The 24,328-nt window shown below is 33.8% G+C and overlaps 3 protein-coding genes and 1 long non-coding RNA gene across 5 annotated transcripts in view; 2 read left to right on the top strand and 2 right to left on the bottom strand.

Moving 5' to 3' along the window:
* LOC149480844 (uncharacterized) overlaps window positions 1–24,328 on the top strand; it is a 104,722-nt gene that overhangs the window by 66,368 nt on the left and 14,026 nt on the right. The window lies entirely within an intron of this gene.
* On the top strand, window positions 208–8,435 carry LOC149480849 (glutathione S-transferase 2-like). The gene is made up of 5 exons (XM_089706025.1): window positions 208–287; window positions 3,583–3,721; window positions 5,838–6,005; window positions 6,166–6,308; window positions 7,337–8,435. Exons 2-5 carry the CDS (start codon window positions 3,589–3,591, stop codon window positions 7,505–7,507), a joined length of 615 nt encoding a protein of 204 aa, XP_089562151.1. The 5' UTR covers window positions 208–287; window positions 3,583–3,588; the 3' UTR covers window positions 7,508–8,435.
* On the bottom strand, window positions 13,389–16,536 carry LOC149480848 (glutathione S-transferase 2-like). Of its 2 annotated transcripts, none has more exons than XM_089705433.1 (5): window positions 16,462–16,536; window positions 15,910–16,055; window positions 14,869–15,036; window positions 14,550–14,692; window positions 13,389–13,835 (listed from the first exon to the last, which is right to left on the bottom strand). In XM_089705433.1, the coding sequence occupies exons 2-5, from the start codon at window positions 16,040–16,042 to the stop codon at window positions 13,665–13,667; spliced, it is 615 nt and encodes a 204-aa protein (XP_089561559.1). In that variant the 5' UTR covers window positions 16,043–16,055; window positions 16,462–16,536; the 3' UTR covers window positions 13,389–13,664. The 2 variants fall into 2 exon arrangements, with proteins under 2 accessions (XP_089561559.1, XP_089561560.1); XM_089705434.1 differs by having other exon boundaries at window positions 15,910–16,048; window positions 16,462–16,526.
* On the bottom strand, window positions 17,494–23,535 carry LOC149480847 (glutathione S-transferase 2-like). Its single transcript, XM_089705699.1, has 5 exons — window positions 23,425–23,535; window positions 20,269–20,401; window positions 18,813–18,980; window positions 18,193–18,335; window positions 17,494–17,804 (listed from the first exon to the last, which is right to left on the bottom strand). Exons 2-5 carry the CDS (start codon window positions 20,399–20,401, stop codon window positions 17,634–17,636), a joined length of 615 nt encoding a protein of 204 aa, XP_089561825.1. The 5' UTR covers window positions 23,425–23,535; the 3' UTR covers window positions 17,494–17,633.

Here is a 24,328-nt window from a genome sequence, read left to right as displayed (position 1 = left end):
GTTTTCCACTTTTTCCAACTCTTTCTTAGATCATTATGTCTGGGATTTATTCTCTGCAAATAAATATTATTACTGGCAGCATTATTTTGGACGCTGACAGCAGGGCGACTACGGGACATCTTTCGTGGCGCAATTCTAAAGTAAAGTTTGTAAAACCATTGTCACAGTACCTACACCTACTGTACTCGTACTAATACTTAATCTGTGCTACTGTCCTACTCGCGTTCGGACTACATGTGTGGTTGAGTTGTTGCACTTGATAATAATCGATCACTAAAATTTTCATTGTAAGTAATATTTACTTTTGTTTAACTTATATTACCTAAAAGTTACCTAACTATTTATTCTGAGAGGCGAGCACGGAAACTTTCGTCAAAGTATTCCGAGAATCTTAATCGAGATTATGACGTCATTAATAAAAATAATCATGTTAAAATTGAATAGAAAAATATTTTTACTGTTGCTAGGTGTTAAAAATTGAATACAAATTATATTTTACCTACTTGATGAAGATATTTATATGTTACCTATCATGTACCTACTTACTTTAAGTTTACTCGTTTTAGAGATAATCGAGTATAGGTTATAGAACCGGTCATCTTCTTATCTATATCTATACTAATATTATAAAGAGGAAAAGTTTGTAAGTATGTATGTAAGTATGTATGTATGTATGTATGGTTTTCACGCAAAAACTACTGGACCGATTTCAAAAATTCTTTCACCATTAGAAAGCTGCATCTTTACTGAGCAACATAGGCTATATTGCATTTTCAAAAAAATTAGAGATCCTTACCAAAAATGCAATAATGTAACCCAAGGTGTAAAAAAATCCTCAATAAAACTTCTGTCATCGCGTGCGCTGCGGAATCTATTGAAGATAGAACAAAAAAATGTTCTACAGTATTATAGAATGGATCAATATCTACAAGAAAGTCCGCGATACCATATGTCCATCTTCAGTAGTTATGTTACTACAACAACTTTTTTACGTTTTCAAAGTAAATAGAAGTGCCGACAGTAATCAAACCATGTTATCCATACACATATATTAATCCTTATCCCATTAAATGATGTTTTATTACAGACTGTTTCAATACCAGCAAAATACTTTTTAAATGAAAAGAATTGGATATTCCATTCAAAAGATATAACGAATTTGAAAGTGTAAATCTACAGAAAATAGTACGTATACTGTTCGAGCAGGCCGTAGTGCGGGGGTCACGGAGGAATTCTACCAATATGCGTCTTGACGGAACACAGTGGGGTTTTGGTCGGTAGGAATCCGACATAACCCACGGCCCCTCCCCCGGAGGCTGTGGGTATCTATGAAAGATTTCCCCACTAAAACAAAAAAAAAAAGAAAAAGGCCGTAGTGCGGGACGGGGTAAAGGTGATTTTCATGTGATTAAAAATTAAACCTATAGTCCGACCTATAGTAGACTTTTCACTGTAACGATATCGCTATCTATGCGGGTGAAACCGCAGGGCATTGCTAGTTATATATAAAAATGAATCGCAAAATGTGTTGGTAAGCGCATAACTCGAGAACGGCTGAACCGATTTCGATAATTCTTTTTTTATTATATTCCTTGAAGTATGAGGATGGTTCTTATGGAGAGAAAACGTAAATATGTACCACGGGCGAAGCCGGGGCGGACCGCTAGTTCCTAATAAATGTTTATGTACCTACCTACCTACTAATTGTATTTTTCCAAGGTCTCAAGGTCTATTGTGTCTAAACTAAAATTGTGTAGCATTCAAATTAGAACATTCTAGATATCTAGCAATTTAGCATCTTGATTCTAGACGCACTAGATTCAAACTCAAATGTTCAAACTGTCATTGATAAATGATAGGGATCCGGTCTTTATGTATGGGTAGGGTATGTATGGTTAGGGAGCCAGGTGCAAATTTGGTTAACTATTTCCTCTCAAGAGATAATTCGTCAGACGCATGAGAGTATAGTATTATAAAGCCTCGTGAACGTCAGCTGGCACTCGGTTGGGGGGGTGAGCGGTTGTAGCCTCCCACGCACATAGGAAAAAAAATACATTCATTCATTCATTTCCTCTCAGCTAAAAATTTGTCAAATTGTAGCTAACCCAATATCTCAACGAAAAAAAATAGTCAGCTGGTTACAACATGGTGTATTATACGTCAGCTGGTGTCTCGAACATGAAAGTTAAATTTAAAGAAAAATTTATTTTCCGTTATTTCCTCTCAAACAAAAATTTACCTGATGATAGCTTATATGTAACTGTGGATAAATATATATGTCAGCTGGCTGTATCTTGGTGGAAAAACCGTCAGCTGATACGGGAGGCTACAACCGCTCTTCCCCCCAACCGAGCTCCAGCTGACGTTCACGAGGCTTCATAATACTATACTTTGATGCATTTTACTAATTACCGCTTGAGAGGAACTTGGTCATAAAATCTGCTGCTGGCTCCCGGACCAGTAGGTATGTAAGTATATTCAATTACTTAATGTTATGTACTTAGGTACCTATTAGCTTCCTATTAGTTTATTTTTGTTAATCCACGGACATGAAAACTTAAACTGAACCTAGTTATTGAATTCGAAATAGTAGTTATATCAAAATGTAAACATAAAGGTACTTAAAGGTACCTAAACATAACGAAATTAATTGATGCTATTGAAGTACCTCCTGTACATGTACGCGGAATCAAAATGTAAATAGAAGTATGTTTTATCTAGTAGGTACCTATATGTTGTAGTTATCTGTATCAGACGTCCTACCGCCTCGGCCCACGGCCGGTGTAAAAAGCTGAAGCCTGAAAGGGACATCACATAGGTAATATAATTTGCATAGGTATTCTGATAACGTAAAAAACACTTAAACATTACTAGATTCGTGTAGAGGGTATATACTTACCGATCCGCTAATTTAGTTTAGGCCATAATATCTATGAAAACAATCACTAACGTGTGTGCGTGCGGATGGCAAAGTTGGACGTGGTTGGACGGATATTTAGGGGTGTACATAGTACACTGTACGTACACGTAATTCATCGAAAGAGTATTTTTTACGTACTCAGTAAGAAAAACTTTATGACCCATTCAGCTTAGTACAACGACGGTGGGACACCCTGTGCATTTTGTACAATATGCAATATTATAATGTTTTGAGTTTGAGTTTATGTAGCAAAAATAACACAGACCAATAAAAAAATAGTAAACGGCGTAATAATATTTAGAACTTATTGCCTACCAGATATTAAATAAAATTTAATTGGGTTTAGATATTTATAATATCGTGTGGCTTTTATCTATGCTAATCTGTGATAATATGCATGCGGGGCAATCCCGCGTACGCAAAAATAATAGGTATTTATTTCAAATAACAAAATTTATAATATTTTCTACTGAAAAAAATCTTATAAAATACTTGAAAATAGACCCTGATCATGGTTTCAAGGCACGGCATAATTCAAACAATATAGGTAATATTTTTAACTGACTTCAAAAAAGGAGGAGGATATCAATTCGGCCGGTATTTATTTGTACCTTTATGCAGTATACGAGATTAATTATATTATAAAGTTTTCTTGTCCCCAGGACAAAATGCCTAAGGTTGTTGTGAAATACTTCGATATTAAGGCCCTCGGAGAGTCCATCAGGCTTCTTCTCGCGTATGGAAACCAGGAGTTCGAAGACCAAAGAATATCCTTCGATGAGTGGCCAAAACACAAACCATGTAAGTAAAATAATACAATGTAGTTAAACAAACTTTACAAGCGCAGCTTCGTCCACTTAACAATTTATGTAATAAAACCTTCCTCAAAAACCACTCCATCTATTAAAAAATCCGTTGCGTTAAAAAAAATTTAAGCATACATAATATATGAACGGTCAGATAAAGACGGAAGGTGACTTAATTTTGTTGTTTTATATACACTATGTACTGATTAGCTCACAAAGGTTTGTTGTAAACAATAAATATATCCCATCGACTTCGACTCGGAAAAATTAGAGCCTGTGTCGTGAGTTGGGGATAGGTAAACTACCTTTGTAATGGAGAAATAATTTTCTATAATATGGATTAATTATTATGTATTAGGTTGTGACGTTATTTATTACAAGCAAATTATAAATAATTAAATATAAAATTCACTATCGTTTTTAATGTAACTAACTAGTTATGATAATTTAAACTTTTGCAACAATTTGAAATATTTCATTACTAGTTTTGCTCTAAGCATTTTTGTACGGCAAAATTATACAGCAATTGTAAGGTAACACGATAAAAAAGGTTGGCTTACAGGTTTGAAGACGAAATATACGATTAAATTAAGGAAAATTTTCAACTATTAAATACTTAGTTAGTTATCCATAAAAAAATTACATTAATTTAGTATAGTCATATAACCTTTATTTCGACTCTTTATTAGTAGCTAGTTTATGTTACATTTGAATTTTACGCATCTATAATGATAGACCGGGAGATACTGACACAAAATTTCGAGTCATTTGTAACAGGATGGCGGTTCTACAGGGTTCTTAGTACGCAATGACAAAAAGAAAAATGATGGTGTGAACGCTGGTACCGGCGGCTTAGTCGCGTGGGCGTTAGTCGAACTCATCGGAAAATAGCGAAAGTCAAACGATTTGTAACAGTATGGCACTTATTTTTCCTGTAAGTTTGAGGATCAACGAATATAAATACAAAATTTCAAAGATCTAGGTGTTGGAAATCTTCACTTATATAAATTAATAATAAATTTATTTTTCAAGTATGACAGCACTTTTTCCCCCTACTAGAAGTATGGCAAATATAATAATGGTCACATTTTATCAAATACTCTCCAAAAAGCCAAATGCAATACTGGTACAAAAAGATAGGCGAAATAAAAAAAATTTGCAGATTTTCGGCGGTATGGCGACCATTTGGAATCATCCGAAAAGTATGGCATGGCGATTTTCGTAAATGGCTGCACGACGATGGTTACCTGTGCAAAAGTTAGCTTGGTACAAATGGTTGAATAATTGTTTTTTTTAAATCAACACATTCACGTCGGTATGGCGGGCTGTAAGTCATACCGGAAAAGTATGGCATGACACTACCGCCTACTTCTTTTTTATGGGCTATCGGTAAATTCTAAAATTTTTGTGTTACAAATCGTTTGACTTTCGCTATTTTTCCGACGAGTTCGACTAACGCCCACGCGACTAACCCACCGGTACCAGCGTTCACACCATCATTTTTCTTTTTGTCATTGCGTACTAAGACCCCTGTAGATCCGCCATCCTGTTACAAATGACTCGAAATTTTGTGTCAGTATCTCCCGGTCTATGAGAAACTTGAATGTTTATCGTTCTAAAATACAAGCATATTGTATGTTTGATATCTGCTAACCTTGAAACTAAATTACCACTTACAGTTTTATCCGCTGTATTGTTATTCAAGTGTTAGGTACACTTTATAAAATATTATAAACCAAAACTTATCTTCATTTTTTTATTTGTTGGATTTGTATATGATTAGCTGAATAAAGTAAACATTTAAATTTTAAAGTATAAAAAAAGGTTATTATTCGTTTTCCAAAACTTAGTAAGTGTCGAAAGCGCATTATAGCTAGTGTACATTATAAAACGATTTACAAAATAATTCTCTAGAGTTTAGTATATGTACTTATAATTAATTTCATTCTCATGTTCAAATGATGCTACAATTCCTAAATTTACTACTTGTCCAGTTTTGAATCCATTTTTCTTATGTAAAACCAACCAGTCCAAAGACATTTCTTCTGGGCTACTAAAAAATACACTTCGCAATGTAATTTTTCCTTATAAATGCGTATTTCACTTGCCAGCGACTCCTTTCGGGCAAATACCGGTGCTGGAAATAGACGGCAAGCAGTACGCGCAGAGCCTCGCGATTGGCCGCTACCTCGGCCGCAAGTACGGGCTCGTCGGCGACGACGCGGAACAGGACTTCGAGATCGACCAAAATGTCGATTTCGTGAACGACATAAGAGCCAGTGAGTCGAGCCAATAGTAGGTTTAAGGAAAAAAATTGAAAAAAAATGTTTTTTTTTTTTATTGACCACCAGCTACCAGTCACAACAAATCATACAAAAATAAACAACTTCCTCTTTATTATATAAGTACAAAAGATGCATTGTCGTGTTCACATTACAGAGGCGGCGGTTGTTCAGTACGAACCGGACGCGGACATAAAGGCGAAGAAACACGCGGAAAACGTGAAGAATGTGTATCCAACGCTTTTGAACAAACTCGACGAAATTATCAAGAAGAACAATGGACATATCGCCGCTGGCAAGGTGGGTTATTTGTAGATCAACTTATATAGACGCAAAAAATAATATAAAGATTAAATGTAAGAAAAATCCTGCATTTATTTTTAATAGTGCTTAAGTACAATAGATCAAAACGTTTTTAGAGAATCAAATTATGTTGGCAAGATGCTGTCCTATATTTAAATACGTAAATTTAAATACGTAAGTATGTGTATAATCATGTCAATTTTGATGATATGATCATTGATCAGGCTATGCATTATCTACTGAAATGAGGCTCCGTTATATAAATAATATTATCTGATAAACAAAATCTGGATTATAGCTTAGATAATATAATACTATACGAGTAGTAAAATTATCTGATAATTCTTTCTATTTGTGAAGTATAGATTTCTTTATGTTTGTTACTTTTGTGTAGTAAGAGCAAGACATGATGTTACAAAAGGCAATAAGAACCGCCATGTTTTTTTACAGCAACTGAGTAAAATCACGTTACTTTTGAATAACATATTTTTTTTTACATTTTTGCAAAGACAATTTTTGCAGTAGTCGACAAAACTATAGGTGCTTAGAACCCTCTTGAAAACTACTTAAAAGTAAAAATGTGGTATCTGTGACCTATTGAAAATGAAAACTGGCTAAAATCTGCGGAGGGTAAAACGAAAGAACGATGTCGCGGGTGGAAAGCTATAGATACAGATGCAATTAAAAGTGTCTGTCCAAAATAATCTTAAACACAGATGGCTAAGTTAACAAACCGCAAGCAGTTTTTATCACAAATTCATGAAAACTTATAAATAAAATAAATAAAAATAAAAATTCTTTATTTTGTCAATAGATTTTACATTTTGAAATATAAAATAAATAAAAATAAAAATTCTTTATTGACAAAAGATTTTACATTTTCTGACTCCCTAACTAGGTAAAAAACCTGTATGTCAGGATTATGAGAATTTTTATGGCACTTTTATTATAGGATAGGAGCCAGGTTTGGAGTTTGAAGGTTTGAAATAAATAAGCTAATGCATATTCTTTATATTTAATCGCAGCTAACCTGGGCTGACTTTATCTTCGCGGGTATGTTCGACTACCTAAAGGTGATGCTGCAAATGCCAGACCTGGAGAAGCAGTACCCGAGCTTCCAGCAGGTCGTAGACGCGGTATACACCATACCACAAGTGAAGGCCTTCAGCGACAAGGCGCCAAAGTGCAATGCATAGATACTACAACATTTTATGTATAAACTAAAGACTATGTTTCACAACTTTTAGACCATAGACTTAAGTCGATTGTTGATATTTTACTATGTACTGTGTATGTATATTGGTATTGTGATGCGAATGTTTTGTAACGTCACATGGCGTCATGTCACGTAGCGTAACATCACATAGCGTAACTTCACATAGCGAAACATCACATAGCGAAACATCACATCACATCACATTACTTTTAAGTTAGTTTTCAAGTAACATCACATAGCGTTATGTCACGTAGCGTAACGTCACGTAGCGTAACGTTACGTAGCGCCACGTCACGTAGCGTAACATCACATAACGTAACATCACGCAGCATCACGTCACGTAACGTAGCGTTTTTCAACAATAAAAACACAATAATTTTTCACAGAATACATATTCTGTAAAGCCATCCTAGACAAGACATCTTTAATAAATACTCACATCATTACTCACATCAATTAATATAATGAAGAAATACCTCATTTAAAAATGTCCTAAACTCAATATCAAAATAAAGCACAATATTTTATACCTCTTGAGATTTGTCTCTATGAAGATTGGTTGCCATGGCCAAAATGGCATTTTTATAGTATTGTATAGATAAAAAAATATAATCTAAGGTACCTACAGAATATGTACCTCAAGTTATTAAAAAATATAGATATGTATTAAAGACAAATAGGTATATAATGTCAAAGATTTGGTACAAAATAAAATAGACTTCAAAACTGCATTTTTATATATACTTAAAAAAATATTTTTTATAATTTTTAATGGGTAACTTTGGGCAGAATTATTTGTAACGCTCATTGCACATTAAAAATATGTTTAAAATGTTGAAGTATGAGATTATAGCAGCTATGTACATATTTTTAATTTGTGTTACCTATATATTAAACTGAAAAACAAATGCAAGTTGTTTTATTTTTAACCTAATGTATGTTGGATAAACCCTATATTATGGCCCTATATTACAACCCAAATCAGACCCGACTTAAAATTATTGTTACAGGAATCAGGAAATACATGTAGGTATTTGACTAAATTAATATCAACAGCATTTTCAATTTTAATTATTCTCAATCTATTTACATTAAGTATATAGAAATCATTTTAAAATTACATATAGGTACATATTTTGTAAAGTAGATAGGGCTGACCAAGGACAAACTTGGTTGTCAGTAAATCAAAAGAGTTATCTGTATGGGTGCTAATAAAAAGAAACTTCGATTTTCGAGATTGTGGCACAATCATAAGGGTGCTTTTTCATGTGCGAGGATGTGTGGCAAGGAATGTGTTTGAAATAACCTATCATATCGCTTTCTTCAATTTGAAGGTGTTGAAGTTTGAAGTCTTTAGCATTTGCGATGCGAAGCGATACTATTGATTCTTTACAAACACATTCCTCGCACATTATTGGTATGAAAACACCCTCAATCCACCTGAAATGAGACTATAACGGTATAAAAAAAATTGGTTGTCTGTAAAGTCGGTTTACTGACGATAGTTGAACGTGACAACGTCTCGATTGTGCTTCTTTGTCGCTCGTTCCGCGCTCTCGCTCGCACTTCAAGCCTTACATGGAACGCCTCATGAGTCAGAGGAGCGAGGTAACGCCGCATGAGTCATGTTTTTTCGTGCGTGCAGCCGGCTTTATCGAATTATAAGACGTTGTCACGTCAAAAATCTCACGATTACTGTTTGTGTCGTGTGAGTGTTTGTATGGAGTAATGAATGAAAGGAACGATGTTTCCAAAAACAAACGCTAAATGGATTTTAATGAAATTACGTACACAGGGAGTCCCAAGAAGTATGGATATACTGAAGCTGTGAGGTAGAGGACCTAGAGGGCTATCCGAATCACCCCCATATATGTTATGCGATTTTTCGTATTTTCTGAGTTATGTACCTAACGTTACAACTATATTAATATTATAAATGCGAAAGTAACTCTGTCTGTTTGTCTGTCTGTTACGCTTTCCGGCTTAAACCTCTCAACCGATTTTGATGAAATTTGGAACAGACAATCTTTACTCTTTAGACCCTGAGATAGAACATAGGTGATAGGCTATATGAAAACACCACGCGGGAGAAAGCTAGTATGACATAAATGAGAGTTCGATGCATTCGATTTTTAAGTTAGACATAACTTAATACGAACATGATCTATACACCCCAATCCCCTATATTTATTTTTAGTTATACTGTTGTACATTAACTGATAAAAATGTACCTACTTATAGATAATATTCTCGCTCTTACGATATGATGTTATCGTGTTTATTATTATCTACTAAAATGAAACGGCTTTTGCTTATTCATAGTTAATAGATATAATACTTTTTGACCGAAGAGTTACTTATCATGTAGCTAATAAAATGTGAATGCTAAGGCCGCGTTTCCATCTGTAAAAAAACTTCCGCAAGAAATGTCCGAAAGTCTGTCAGACAGCAGCTTGCAAGTCTACTTGCAGGTGGAAACGCGGAATTTGGCTTGCAAGCTACTGTCAGAGTTTTCTTGCAGATGGAAAGGCGGCCTAAGAGAGAAACTGACATATTGCTTGACTACCGTGTCCATCAGAAACTTACACTGGGCATTAAAATATTGAAGAAGATTAGAAACATGACATTGCACCAAGCATTCGATCTTTTATAGTGTAACTCTTAATACTAAAAAAAATCTCTAAATGCGCCCTTTAGGGTGCTACCAATAATGTGCGAGAAATGTCTTTGTCAATAACCAATAGTATTGCTTCAAACGCTATAAATACGCTTTAAACTAAATGAAGCCATATGATTGGTTCAAACAATCAAATTCCTCGTTACACATCATCGCAGATTATTGGTGTAAAAGCACCCTTAACGAAGTAAAAACAAAGATTTTCAAAACAAGATATTGATTTGTAAGAGCTAATCTGATAAAAGGTATCCAAGACCGAAGTCACGGCCAGACAGATAATCCAATTTCGATACTAATAATTTATTATCTACAAACGAGATTGTACAAACAGTATTTTTGTACACGGATCTTTGAGCAAGTGGCGAAATTCAACTTGTAAAACGTCATTTGATGACAGATTGTCGCGTGTATTACTTACAATTATTATTGATTACTCATTATGATAACCTTCTATACCTTGCCATGATGATTAAATTATAAAAAATTGTCATTTTGGATTGAAAGACTCCCAAATCCCAATATATTTCCTTTTTTATGCCTTTATCAATTTCGTGGCGATACATATACCTACTTACATATTATATACAAATTCATACATAGTAGGTATAGAACATGTATAGAACTATAGACTCAAGTGAATATCAGTACATATAATATTTTGATAAGAGAAGAGTCGAGGACCTTCAAAATAATTTGGAAGATATATTTTATCCGTTGTTGGCATTATATGGCGCTTATTTTTAACCAGACTGATAAACTGTTATATTTCTTATCATTTAAGCACTATCTGACCCGACAGACGATGTTATGTCTTCGCACGAATTGTCAAAAATGTGAAATAGCCGTAAAATTACTGCACGAAATATTTGCGCGGAAAACTGCTGCACTCAACTGACAAAAATCGCACGAATATTCTTAGTGCGTAGGTTTTCCTTCAATTCTAATTGCGGAATTTACTATGCGAAAAACCTCACGGTAAAATAAAAATATATAACAATCGAGATAATTTAAGTTATGAGTTTGATTTTAATGTACTTACCTATAAACTAAAACAGATTACAGTAATAAATATTTTATAGTTACGATAGAAAAAAAATTGTTCCTCGAAACATGTCTAGACATTTATTTATGTCGAGACGTAGTGTTTGTTCATTAAAAGAACAAAGAACATCCGATGAACATGTTTCTGCACAATGACATCCAGTCAAAGTTTATCTTAAAAGCATATCCAATGAAAGAAAGCATTGAGTTAGCATAATAATTTAAATACCGCTAGAAAATTAAGATAAACTTAATTTAGAACTTAACTAAATTAAGACACAGATTAGGTTATTATTATTTTGAGATTAATAATTTGAAAGACTATACTCAAATGATAACTAAATGACAATTAATATTACCTAAGTGGTATTTAATCAACGTAATTGGATTACGGATGTAAGAATGTCATCATAGTAAATTATAGACCGTTATCATTCTGAGGGATCAATGTACCTATACTTGTCTGCAGATAACAAATATTTTGTACCGAAAACGGATAAGATGTCTGAGCGTGACTTCGTTCAGGGATATATTTTACTACAGTAAGTAGTTTCTTACAAATTGAACTTTGTTTTACCCCCTACACGGGCCTATCTAGATTTTTTTATTAGTGCTTACAGGTAAGCTATAAAAGAAAACTAGCTTTGGTGCAATGTCAGTTGTCACATTTCCTTCTGCTCCAAACAATAGAAGAACTCTACCAATGCCCAGCCTAAAACTTTCTAATGGGAGGATCGAAGGTATCAATACACCAGATACCTAATACAAAAGTCCCTTCCACTCGAAGGGGAAATTAAGCGCAACACCAATAAAAAAATTGGATATGACAGACAAACAATAAGCCAGTTTTTATTTTTTATATATATATAGATAAATTTTATTAAAGAATTGTTGCATGATGACTCTCCGAAAAGTAGCTACTCATCATCAAAACCTGTTTTAGTAAAAATAAAAATGATAACATCATTTCGAAACAGCGTGAATGTTTATCTTTAGACGACGTATATTTTTATCAGTTAATTTGTATAAATGCATGACTATAAAAATACTTTAAAAATAAATATACGGGATTGGTGTGTATAGATAATACCATATTTGATAATTATTTATTAGTATTGAATATTGATTCATGTCTATGTTAAGGCCTGTTCAAACTACAGCGGTATCCGCTAAGTAGGTACGCACAGTATCCTGATGAGCACACGATTAAATTATTCGGGCCGATTTTTCAATGCTTGGATAAAACTTATCCGTCCAATAAAGTATTACACGATAATATTAAAATGTCACGTAAACTATCAAATACGGGAAATTAGAATACGTTTATAAAATGGTAGTTATATACATTATTCGACGAATAAGTTTTATCCAAGCATTGAAAAATCGGCCCTTAGACAGTCTGACTATTTTTTGTATTCATGATTAAACTTACAATTACAAAAAACTTTTGTAATTAACCTATTATTAAAGTGCTCTAACAGTGCATTTACATAAAATGAGCGAATGCTCATTATCCATACTATAATATTATAAATGCGAAAGTAACTCTGTCTGTCTGTCTGTTACTTAATCACGCCTTAACTACTGAACCAATTTGCATAAAATTTGGTATAGAGATATTTTGATAATTTGGTATTTGATACCCGAGAAAGGACATAGGCTACTTTTTACCCCGGGAAAGAGGATAGGTTTTATCCCGGAAATCCCACGGGAACCTGAACTATGCGGGTTTTTCTTTGACTGCGCGGGCGAAACTGCGGGTGGAAAGCTAGTAATTTATAAACCCACTATGTCAAATTCCTCTAGTGTATAGGAGAACATTCGTTTGTTGTTCTTAGTGCGATCGAAAGATCACGAAAGAATACTCTTGCTCTAGCTCTATGTTCGTTTGATGTAAATGCACCAAAGAAAACTTTTACTGTTATCTTATAATATGAATGTGTGTTTTTTTCTGTTCACCTCAAATGAATCATTATATTTTAAACAATTTCATCAATGTCCATTTACACAGAACGTACTTCTGTGTTTTTAGAAATGTCGTTTATTTGCAACGCGAGGAGCATAGTGTGGCTGCAGCATTTATCTGAGGCATATTATAGGATTTGTACAACATAATATTAAAGGAAAAATAAAACAATTTGCATTTGTTTTTAAATTTATAATTACAATTTTAAAAATACAAAGCTGTAATACTTAATACTTCAACATTTTAATAACCATTATAATGTACAATGGACGTTATTGTTTATTTTGCCAAATTTAGTAATTTACCTAGGTAAATACTTAAAATATACCTACTGTAAATAAAAAAAATAAAAATTTTTTAACATTTTTTCTGACGAAATATTATAATAGTACGTAGAAAACTGCCCAGGATAGTCTATGGTCTAAACTCTAAAGTCTATAAAAACCATAAAAACTATGCGATGCACTTGGGCGCCTTGTCGCTGAAGGCCTTAACCTTCGGTATGGTGTACACCGCGTCCACGACCTGCTGGAAGCTTGGGTACTGCTTCTCCAAGTCTGGCATTTGCAGCATCAGCTTCAGGTAGTCAAACATGCCCGCGAAGACGAAGTCGGCCCAGGTGAGCTGTGATCAAAAATAATCATGGACTCGTCAAGGAAACTGGTATATTTACGGTTAACTAAGCCTACTGATACTGACTTCATTTTTTTATGTCATCATGGTACCGCTTACCATGATGACATAAAAAAATTGCCAATGAACAATTCGACCGTTTCACTTCAAAAAATAAAAAGGACGCAAAATCGTTACTTTCCCAATAAAAAAAATTGGTTGTTTGTAAAATAGGTTTACGATCGAGATGTTTACGTGATAACGTCTTATTGGTGGCAGCGCTCGAGATGAGACGGGAGATCGGTCCGTCTCTCTCTCGTTATACCTGCGATCGCGCTCGTGAGGTTTTGGTGTGACACAAGTTTCTGAACATGTCACCCGACTAAAACGATTTTAAAAACGTTATCACGGCAAAAATAATATCGGATAATTTTACTATCTACTATAGTATAGTATTATTTTATCTGTGCTATCATCCAGACTCTTTTTAAAAATAAATCCTTAAGATTTCAATAGATAGTAGATAGTCTGAAGATATGGAAGATACTGTGGAAAGATATTATAACAAATGACATAATCTAAGGACATAATCACAGACATAATAATCAAAATTGACTTCGTAATTAAACACACACATATAGGTATTTAATTAAGGTACAATATTATTAGATCGTCTTAAAACTACGTATAATAATTTATGTCGATCTACGATAATTAATAACCCACTTTGCCAGCGGCGATATGTCCATTGTTCTTCTTGATAATTTCATCGAGTTTTTTCAAAAGCGTTGGATACAGATTCTTCACGTTTTCCGCGTGTTTCTTCGCCTTTATGTCCGCGTCCGGTTCGTACTGAACAACCGCCGCCTCTGTATTTGACACGACAATGAATATTTTTGAATCAATATTATAAAGAGGAAAATTTTATATTTTTTAATGATTTCTCTTAACGGCCAGTTTTAGTAAAAAAATTGTAAAAAAAATATACATTTTTTATATTTTTTTCCTTAAATTACCACCTGAACATACTATTGACTTGACTCACTGGCTCTGATGTCGTTCACAAAGTCGACATTTTGGTCGATCTCGAAGTCCTGTTCCGCGTCGTCGCCGACGAGCCCGTACTTGCGGCCGAGGTAGCGGCCAATCGCGAGGCTCTGCGCGTACTGCTTGCCGTCTATCTCCAGCACTGGCATTGCGCCAAAGGGAGTCGCTAAAGCATTAAAAAGGAAAAAAAATACATTGACTGTCGATTCTAAGTAATCCTACATGATAAAAGGTTATAGAAAATTTAATTAAATAGAAAATTTAATTTTCAGAAAATTGGAAGAAAATGTACTACATATTTGAAAGTATGACTTAAATACATATAGAGGTGTAGTAAGTATGTAAATTGTTTTTATATTCTAATGTACTTTTTGTACTTAACACTTGAACGGAAAAACTGTAGGTGGCAATTTAGTTTCAAGGTTAATAGATATCAAACATACACTATGCTTGTATTTCAAAACGATAAATGTTTTGAAATACAGGCATAGTGTATGTTTCGAAACGTTTTTTTTTCGAATAAGTAGGAGAGAGCTATCACTCCAGGATGATTGAGAAAGAGTGAGAAAAGGCGAACGTAGTTAGCATAGTAAACAAGTTTCACTTCTGACATGTGTACCTACTTTGTATGTAACGCCAGCATTTTTTTTTAGTATCACTAAGGGGCTGGATTAGGTAGGGCTTTTTTTTTAATTACACGCAAATAGCCGTCGCCACGCAACCGCTTCCTTGTGGACGTTTAGAAAAAATAAATTTTCATAAAAATTACAAAATACCGCGCGTTAGTAAACTGGCGACGGCGTTTGTAAACGGCCAAATTATGCAATTTGCCCGCGACATACACATCAAAATGAACAGATGATAATATCACGTGATTCAATTAAGTACCTACACGAAGTTTATGCAAGTCATGCCTGCACCTAACGAGAAACATTTAAGTGGCAAAATTATTGAGAGCGTAATTGAAGTTGTTGCCTATAATTATTATTTACCACATATCTTTACAACTTAATATTTTAACGTATATTCTTTTACTCACATGGTTTGTGGGCGGGCCACTGATCGAAGGGTATTCTTATGTCTTCGAACTCCTGGTTTCCATACGCGAGGAGAGTCCTTATGTGCTCTCCAAGGGCCTTCCCTTCGAAGTATCGGACTACAACCTTAGGCATTTTGTTCTGGAAACTTGAAAAATACAGTACCTACCTTAATCATGGACTCAATTTTAATCTACACGTTTAGGAATAGCCGGTTCTACAACATTTTATTATCTATACAACTTATCCAAACAACACCTCATGTGTGTGTTATCAAGGAAACAACTTATGTGATTAGAAATTCAATTTTAAAGGCAACATAATGAATAACTAAAATTAACATCATTGAAAATTAGAAAAACCTATGTTTACATTAAATTTGAACATGTTTATACCGGTCGCGCAGGTTTCTATAGATTCTAGTATTGTATAATATAAATCTTATTCGTAAAAAAAGTATATGTATATATATAGCTCAATACAAATAAATATATACCTATTAGCTTTATTTTTATTAAAATAAGTATAGCCGTTTAAGAGCAAATATTACTTACGATGAAAACTTCTATAACGATAGATAACAAGTACACCAACTCAACCGCACACTCAGGTACGCTTGTGGCTGAAACATAAAGCTAATAATACCTAATATGAGAACCGTGTTTTTGTGTGGCTTAAGTAAGCCACGAAAGAAGTCCCGTTGATAGCGCGCTGTCAAATTTTAAAGTGAAAATTTTGCGCGTTACTACTATTTCAAGGTCGCGTCATGGCAATACCGTCACGTCATGGAGTAAGGCGACGATTTTGGTATCTTTGAATCTTGCCAAAATAGTCTTCACATCTGCGACGTGTGTTTGCTCGGTCTTTTTTTTAATATGATAAACCTAGATAAATATTTTAAGTTTTAAATTGAGTATTGAAACCAAAAATAAGGAGAGTGTTTTAATGTTTAATTTAATCTTTCAATAGAAATTAGAAACTATCTAGGTACATAGTAAGTATAAAGATCAGTCTAGCAAAGGTCTATTATTAATAATCGTATGATGCTATCTTAAATCCAGTCCAGTAGTAATTATTGAAGATAGCTTCTCTGAGATATGATCCCACCAAAAACATTACCAGATACTTTATTCATATAACATTTTATACAAATAAATATAACAACCCGGGAGCTAGTTATAATTTTTACTACAGACTAACTATAGCCCCTAGAGAAAGCAATAGACCCATGCAATAGACAATATTATCTTTCAGTTAAATGTCACCACATGTCACGTTGTCATCCTGACATTTCTTCCAAGTTCACGATTTGAATTTTGAGTCTTGAGACTTGAGTTTGTAAATTAAAAATGCAAAGTAAAAAATATATTTTTGAATAACATTGATTTATTTTTTGTTTGCTTTAGATTAAATTATTTTTACGTTAATTATTTATGTAAAAAATTTTCAAAAAGAAAACGCAAAGGTCAGCGTTTTTCAGCGGTCAATGGTCATAAATAAAACAAATTTCATTTGGTTTTTAATTTATTTTTAAAACATAACAAGATAACAAGGTTAAAGCTTATTCTAATAAAAATATAATATAGAAATAAATGCACTTTGTAGTTATTTTATAACATAGGGCACTGTGTGATACTGACTATATTACATTTGCCTTTGGCACAGTTACAATATCACACTCCACTCAAAGTAAACTAAGATTGGTATGGTCAATGAGGAGCAGAGTCTACATGACACACTTGGGCGCCTTGTCGCTGAAGGCCTTGATCTGGGGGATGGTGTAGATGGAGTCCACGAGCTGCTGGAAGCGCGGGTACTGCTGGCCCAGGTCCGGCATCTGCAGCATCACCCGCAGGTGGTCGAACATGCCCGCAAACACAAAGTCCACCCAGGTCAGCTAGAATTCATTATTTATGGTTAGACTTTGAAGCTTTTCTGTTATGTAAGTTGAGATACTAATTTCTTCACTTTAGATCACTTAACCCATTGAGCCCCGAACGGCCCGATCGGGCCACGACGCAATAGATTTTCTATTGTGTCTGTGATTCCGGGGCCTGATGGATTAAAAAATGAATTGTAATGAATTATGTTTACTATGTATTAAAGTCCTCATATTGCAATCCTACTCTTTTATGTATTGTCTACCCAAGACTTTAACGTTTGACCCTCAAGTTTGAGCAGCTCATTGAATTTATTGGTCATATTTTGTCCTGATGGAATGGCGATTTTATTTGGATTTTTTTTCGTTGAACTATTCTCTTTAGATTAACAAACATATAACCCACCTTGCCTGCAGCAAGATGTCCATTGTTCTCCTTGATAATATCGTCTAGTTTCTTCAAGAGCACTGGATACCAATTCTTTGTGTTTTCTGCGTGTTTCCTCGCCTTTATTTCCGGGTCCTGTTCGTAGTGCACAGTCGCTGCTCCTGTATTGCGGAATCAACAATTACTATTTTTCCATTTTTATACTATAAATCGATTCTCATCGTTGGTATGTTTTAATATTTGTTACCTAAACTTGAAAGTACTGGACCTATTTAAAAAAAAAGACGGGTTGCACTCCGGGAGTGCCGGCAGAAATGAAAACTTGATTATTAACGTTGAGCATGTTTGATATTTTGGAATGGTATCCGTCTTACGCTTTTTCGATCAGGTCACGTGTCCTGACGCGAGTTTAAGATTTTATACCCATTACAGAAAAAGTGCTCAACGCCGCTAAAGAAGTTTTTACTTCAAAAATCTTAGGTTATCTCGACCTATGATGCGTTTTAATCAATCTACATTTAGCAAAAAGTGCATGCCAAGAACATCAGACACGTTCAATGTGATCGTTCTTCCATTCATCGCGATAACATAGCGATTCTGCCACCTATAATACGTAGTTACTTTTATTCGCAACTTACTGCCTCTAATGTCGTATAAGAAATCGACATTCTGGTCGATCTCGAAGTCCTGTTCTGGGTTATCGCCGACGAGCCCGTACTTGCGGCCGAGGTAGCGGCCAATCGCGAGGCTCTGCGCGTACTGCTTGCCGTCTATTTCTAGCACTGGTAATTGGCCGAAGGGAATCACTGCATCACAGAAAAAAGTAATAAATAGTGTGATAAGCAAAATTATTGTAAAAAAAAAGCCGGGTTGCACTCCGGGAGTGCCGGCAGAAGTGAAAACTTGATTATTAACGTTCAGCATGTTTGATATTTTGGAATGGTTTCCGTCTTACGCATGGAATATAAGGGCTAAAAAAATCCGTCTTACGCTTTTTCGATCAGGCCACGTGTCCTGACGCGAGTCCGTAGATACTGCTTTCCGAATCGGTGGTAAATGTTAAAAATACTTATGTAATGACGATTCGAAAGTGCTACTAAATAGTAGTCTAATTGAATAAATGAATGTTTGAGTTTGAGTTTGAGTTTGAGTTTAAGATTTTATACCCAACGCCGCTAAAGAAGTTTTCACTTCAATAATACAGTGGAAAAAGTGTACGACGCGGTGTCAACTTAGTTCAAGAATATTAGACGTGATGCTTGTATGTTTTTTTATGTGTTCAAGCCTAGTTCTTATCAAGTTCTTGTCAATATAAATTTTCATGGAAATGAACATTTCAGCGCGGTAAACATATTTTATGTCTCTCTCCAACTTTCTGAATTTTTCCAGATTTACAACTTATACCAAAAATACCTCCATAACTTTAGTAAATGTACTTAGTACCGTAAGAATTAAAAAAAAGCCATAACCTTGATGATTTTTTTATATATATGTACGGTTATTTTAATCTATCCAAACACGAGTCAACAAGGTCGGCCATATTGTAGGAAATGGTCACAAGTTAGCTCCTTATCACTATGCTTTGAGTCTTAAAGAAAAAATTTAAGCTCTGATAAAACGAAGTAATGTATTGAAATAATTATGTTCCTAAATAAATGTATCTAGACCATTTCACACATCGAAATTACCAATTCTTTCTATTCTCTAGGGCTATTGCAGACTTTACGCCTCTACAAATGGATTGCTGACTTTATGTATGGAATAAAGAAAGAAATTGTACCGTGTACATCCATACTAATATTATAAATGCGAAAGTAACTCTGTCTGTCTGTCTGTTACTCAATCACGCCTAAACTACTGAACCAATTTTCATGAAATTTGGTATGGAGATATTTTGATACCCGAGAAAGGACATAGGCTACTTTTTATTCCGGGAAAATGACGCAATCCCGGAAATCCCACGGGAACGGGAACTATTCGGGTTTTTCTTTGACTGCGCGGGCGTTAAGCCGCGGGCGGAAACCTAGTATTGAATAAAGAAGAAAAGGAAGGGTGATGTCTCCGGATTGTAATATAATTAATTCTTTTACTCACAATCTCTGCGGCCGTACAGTTGTTCATAGGTCCATCTTTCGTCTTCGAACTCCTGGCCCACATACGTTAGGAGAAGCCTTATGGGCTCTCCGAGCGCCTTCAGCGTCAAGTATTTCAATACAACCTTTGGCATCTGAAAAAGAAACTTGTATAAAGTCGTATACAATATAAATATGTTTGTTAAAACTGTGTTTTTTTGCGCCATTTCTATAAGTTGGATCATGGATGCTAAAATAACAATATTATCAGGAGTACTGCTTTAATGTGTTTTTATTATTCTTTTTACATCAAATAAATAATATGTTTAATTAGATTTCCCATACCTATTCATTTTTGATACCGATAACTTTGGGATAACTATTAAAATTTAAAAATGACTTCCTAAATCCGATAGGCTAATAAATACCACAAGGTCAATCGATTGACACAAATAAACTGTAATATCGACAATAGATTGAAAGATATGAATACCAACTTTACATTGACTGGGGGCCGATTTTTCAATAAGTGCTTGGATAAAACTTATTCGTCGAATAATGTATAAAACTACCATTTTAAAAACGTATTCTAATTGCCCGTATTTCACAGTTTACGTGACATTTTTATAGTATCGTGTAATACTTTATATGCTTGGATAAAACTTACCCGTCCAGGATAAGTTTTATCCAAGCATTGAAAAATCGGCCCTTGATTGAATAAACCTTAGATCGGATATAATTGATAGATAGATAGATAGATAGATAACACGTTTATTCATAGAACACAAGAAAATATACATAATACAAACACAAAACATAAAATCAATTAAAAGACACAAAAAACACAGTATAAAAAAGAAACGGATACATTTAATGTGCACAGTGTTCTACGAACAGGCCTTGGCTCAGCATATATGTCAGGGTTGAAAAACCCCAACGCTGATATTCTGCCAATGCCTCTAGAGGGCAGAAAAATAAAAAAAACTTAAATAAATAAACAAGTATAAATAATGTTAGATATATGGAGAGATAAAGGAAAAATAACGAAAACAATTTTAGTATATATAAAATATCAATAAATAGCAATAGACAATATTAAAAATATAATCAGTCAGATGGTACACGATACTAATGGATCACGGCAGTAACAGAACTATGCAAAAGAGGAAAATAAATAAATAAAATAAAAACTATTGAAAATTATTATTAAATAGATTTTTGGATACCTAAAAGGTACTCCCGATAAACAGTTTTAAATCTTAATTTGCTACTAATGTTGCGCATGGGTGGAGGAATGTCGTTCCAACATTTTGTTGCAAAGTATTTGAAACTGCCGCGGAAAGCCATAGTTCTATGTTTTGGTATAGAGAAAATATTGGATCCGAGTCTTACTGGGTTAGAACCACCATCTTTTCGCCACATAAGCTTCTCAAATAAGTAAGCTGGGCGTTTGGTCTTCAAGAGGTCGAATAGAAAGCTAGCCATAAATAGTTTTTGTCTACTTTTCATATTTAGAATATTTGCTGAGTTTAGGAAAGGTGTGATGTGAGATCTAGGTGGAACATTGAAACAATATCTAATGCAAGCATTCTGAATTCTTTGAATCAAATGTTGTGATCGCTGTAGAAGACATGGCCCGTAAGTATTAATACAATAATTGAGTTTGGAAAGTACAATTGACTCACATAAAAGTAGGCGAAGGTCAGTTGTTAAGAAAGGACGCAGCTTATAAATCACTTTCAGACGATAAAAACAATTACGAACAATGTCCAGCACATGGCTTTCAAAATTAAGATTATTGTTAAAAAGAAGCCCTAGATTTTTTGCCTCATCCACTTCAACGATTGGAATATTGTCTATACAAACAGATAAACCCAAATCTTTGATTGATCTCACCTGCCGCTTCGAGCCAATTACCATAAATTTGGACTTGACTCTTTTATCCCATCGTATTGTGGGTGAAGTGAGTCTAGAATCTATTAGCTCATATCCTAGATCCAGAATGTTCCAATTTGAATGTGACTCCACGTGAATTCTTATTCACATAACGCTATTGTAACTCAATTGAAATCTAATAGACGTTGAGACCTTGAAAATACGTTTGTTGGTTTTATTTGATTTATTTTTCATTTATCTAGTTGTGTATTATATATTGTATATCGAATATACTAACAAAAATATTCCATAATATTATATATTCTTCATCCAGGAAAATATTAAATGTTTTTTTGTCAGATTGAACGTTAAAATAACAAAAAAGTAGGTACATAAAATTTTAACATGCTTTGAATGTAGACGACAGCAGAGAAAATAAAATTTCAGATAACCGGATATCTTCAAGCAAAATAAAGTTAACCAAATTAATAAAATAAATTAATATTATAGGACATTGTTTGTCGATTATTAATTACCGATTTTTAATTACCTTCAGACAAAAAGGTTTTTTTTAAAATAATTATTAAAATATATCGTAAATCTAAAATCTGAAACTTTCAAATTTGGTTTATTTTTGGATTCTAAAAAGGTACTTTCATTTAGTTTCTTTAATTCTGGCTTATGACTTTCGAGATCGTATGTCTCGGAGTCATTTTATTATTATAAATAAAAAATAAGTCATCTATGATATTTTTTCGATTTTAAAATTGTTCGTTCGATCAGTAATTATTATTCTTTAGTCTTCATGTTTTATGCCGGATATAAAAGTAAAAAAACATGTCACAGTATCCTTAATTTTCGCGTAAATAAACTAAAACACGTCGTTAAACCGATACAAATTTAAACTATTATCTATAACTTAATTAACAAACACGGCGACAGTTTCTTAAATACAGTTAATTTTTAATTCCAATATTTTTTTAAGAGAAAGTAAATCGGTTTTTAATCCTTCGGGTATATTTTAATGAGACCTAATCAGTTAAAAAACACTTTTTTTTATTAAAACATGGTTTTTTTTGTTTAACATTACGCGAGTAGGTACCTATTTTACATTTAAAATTATTTTTAACGGATTTTGAAAGTTTAAAATCCGTTAAAACTTCCTTAATTTTTATAAGAACTATATAATTATAGACGAATCCTAAGTAAAACATTAACAATAATATTGTTCGTAATTTAAACAACCTAAACCCATAAGGGTCGAATAAATATATGATTAAAAATAGACGTAAATATTACTTACGATTTAAAAATTAGCGCTCTTGTCCGTAATAACACTCAACTGAACCACATACTACAGCACCATCTACCAGGCATTTATATACAGTGTTTTATCTATGCTGCCAAGTTCGGAATGCCCGCCACAGATAATATATATTGTATAATAATAATAATATGTAATGCCAGCCGTGAACCGGTAATCGAAGATAACGGAATCATGATGATTAGTAGATTCGATGGTGAACTGTTACGACTATGGTAAAAATAATCCACCATAGACAAATAATTCCAATCAAAGTGCACAAACTTGGCTAGAACATCCAAACAGAAAATCTTAAAGTACATAGTATAAATTTGTAATCTGCCCGTTTACGACAGGCGGCAATTTTATAAAATACTCTTTGCAGCGGCCATAGATTACATTTTTTTTGTCTGGAGCTTGGTCTGGAGTATAGAGGGTAGAGGGTAGAGGTAAGGAGAGTCATAACTTGCCAAGTTGGTGTTAAAGGAATAAAAAAACATACAGGCGTCATTCCATGTCATATTTTCTTGTTACAAGCAATGATATTATATATAGAAACAAGAGGTAGATACGTCATCAACGCACCAAAACTGATTCCGTGAATTGGTCCTATTTGGGACCAATGCAATCAGTCAGATTGTCACCGGTCCCAGTGAGCGCGTGTGCCGATAGGTACATTAAAGTTGTCGAAAATGCCTTCATGTGTGTTCAGAAAGTGCACGTATTCGTGCAAAAAAATAAAGAAAGATAAAGGAATATCATATCACAGCAAAATATATTAAATTATTACAGTTTAAGAGTAAAAATAACAATTTACAATTCTTTATTAATGACACTTGCTTGACACGTGTATTGAAATAATGAAAGGGATAAAACATTGCTTCAATCACTAGTGTGACAAAGC

The sequence above is a fragment of the Colias philodice genome, chromosome 17 (assembly GCF_061535455.1).
Source record: "Colias philodice isolate Cphi_HAF_F1 chromosome 17, ilColPhil1 Martin Lab GWU primary, whole genome shotgun sequence".
Lineage (NCBI taxonomy): Eukaryota > Metazoa > Arthropoda > Insecta > Lepidoptera > Pieridae > Colias > Colias philodice.
This window is presented reverse-complemented; position numbering and strand designations above follow the sequence as displayed.

Coding starts and splice junctions, on each gene's coding strand:
- LOC149480849 (XM_089706025.1), top strand. CDS start 3,589: ATGCCTAAGGTTGTTGTGAAATACTTCGATATTAAGGCCCTCGGAGAG. Junction 3,722..5,837: donor GTGGCCAAAACACAAACCAT/GTAAGTAAAATA, acceptor TTCACTTGCCAG/CGACTCCTTTCGGGCAAATA. Junction 6,309..7,336: donor GACATATCGCCGCTGGCAAG/GTGGGTTATTTG, acceptor ATTTAATCGCAG/CTAACCTGGGCTGACTTTAT.
- LOC149480848 (XM_089705433.1), bottom strand. CDS start 16,042: ATGCCTAAGGTTGTAGTCCGATACTTCGAAGGGAAGGCCCTTGGAGAG. Junction 14,693..14,868: donor TGTGAACGACATCAGAGCCA/GTGAGTCAAGTC, acceptor TGTCAAATACAG/AGGCGGCGGTTGTTCAGTAC. Junction 13,836..14,549: donor GACATATCGCCGCTGGCAAA/GTGGGTTATTAA, acceptor TTTTGATCACAG/CTCACCTGGGCCGACTTCGT.
- LOC149480847 (XM_089705699.1), bottom strand. CDS start 20,401: ATGCCAAAGGTTGTATTGAAATACTTGACGCTGAAGGCGCTCGGAGAG. Junction 18,981..20,268: donor ACTGTACGGCCGCAGAGATT/GTGAGTAAAAGA, acceptor TCTGTGATGCAG/TGATTCCCTTCGGCCAATTA. Junction 18,336..18,812: donor CTTATACGACATTAGAGGCA/GTAAGTTGCGAA, acceptor TCCGCAATACAG/GAGCAGCGACTGTGCACTAC.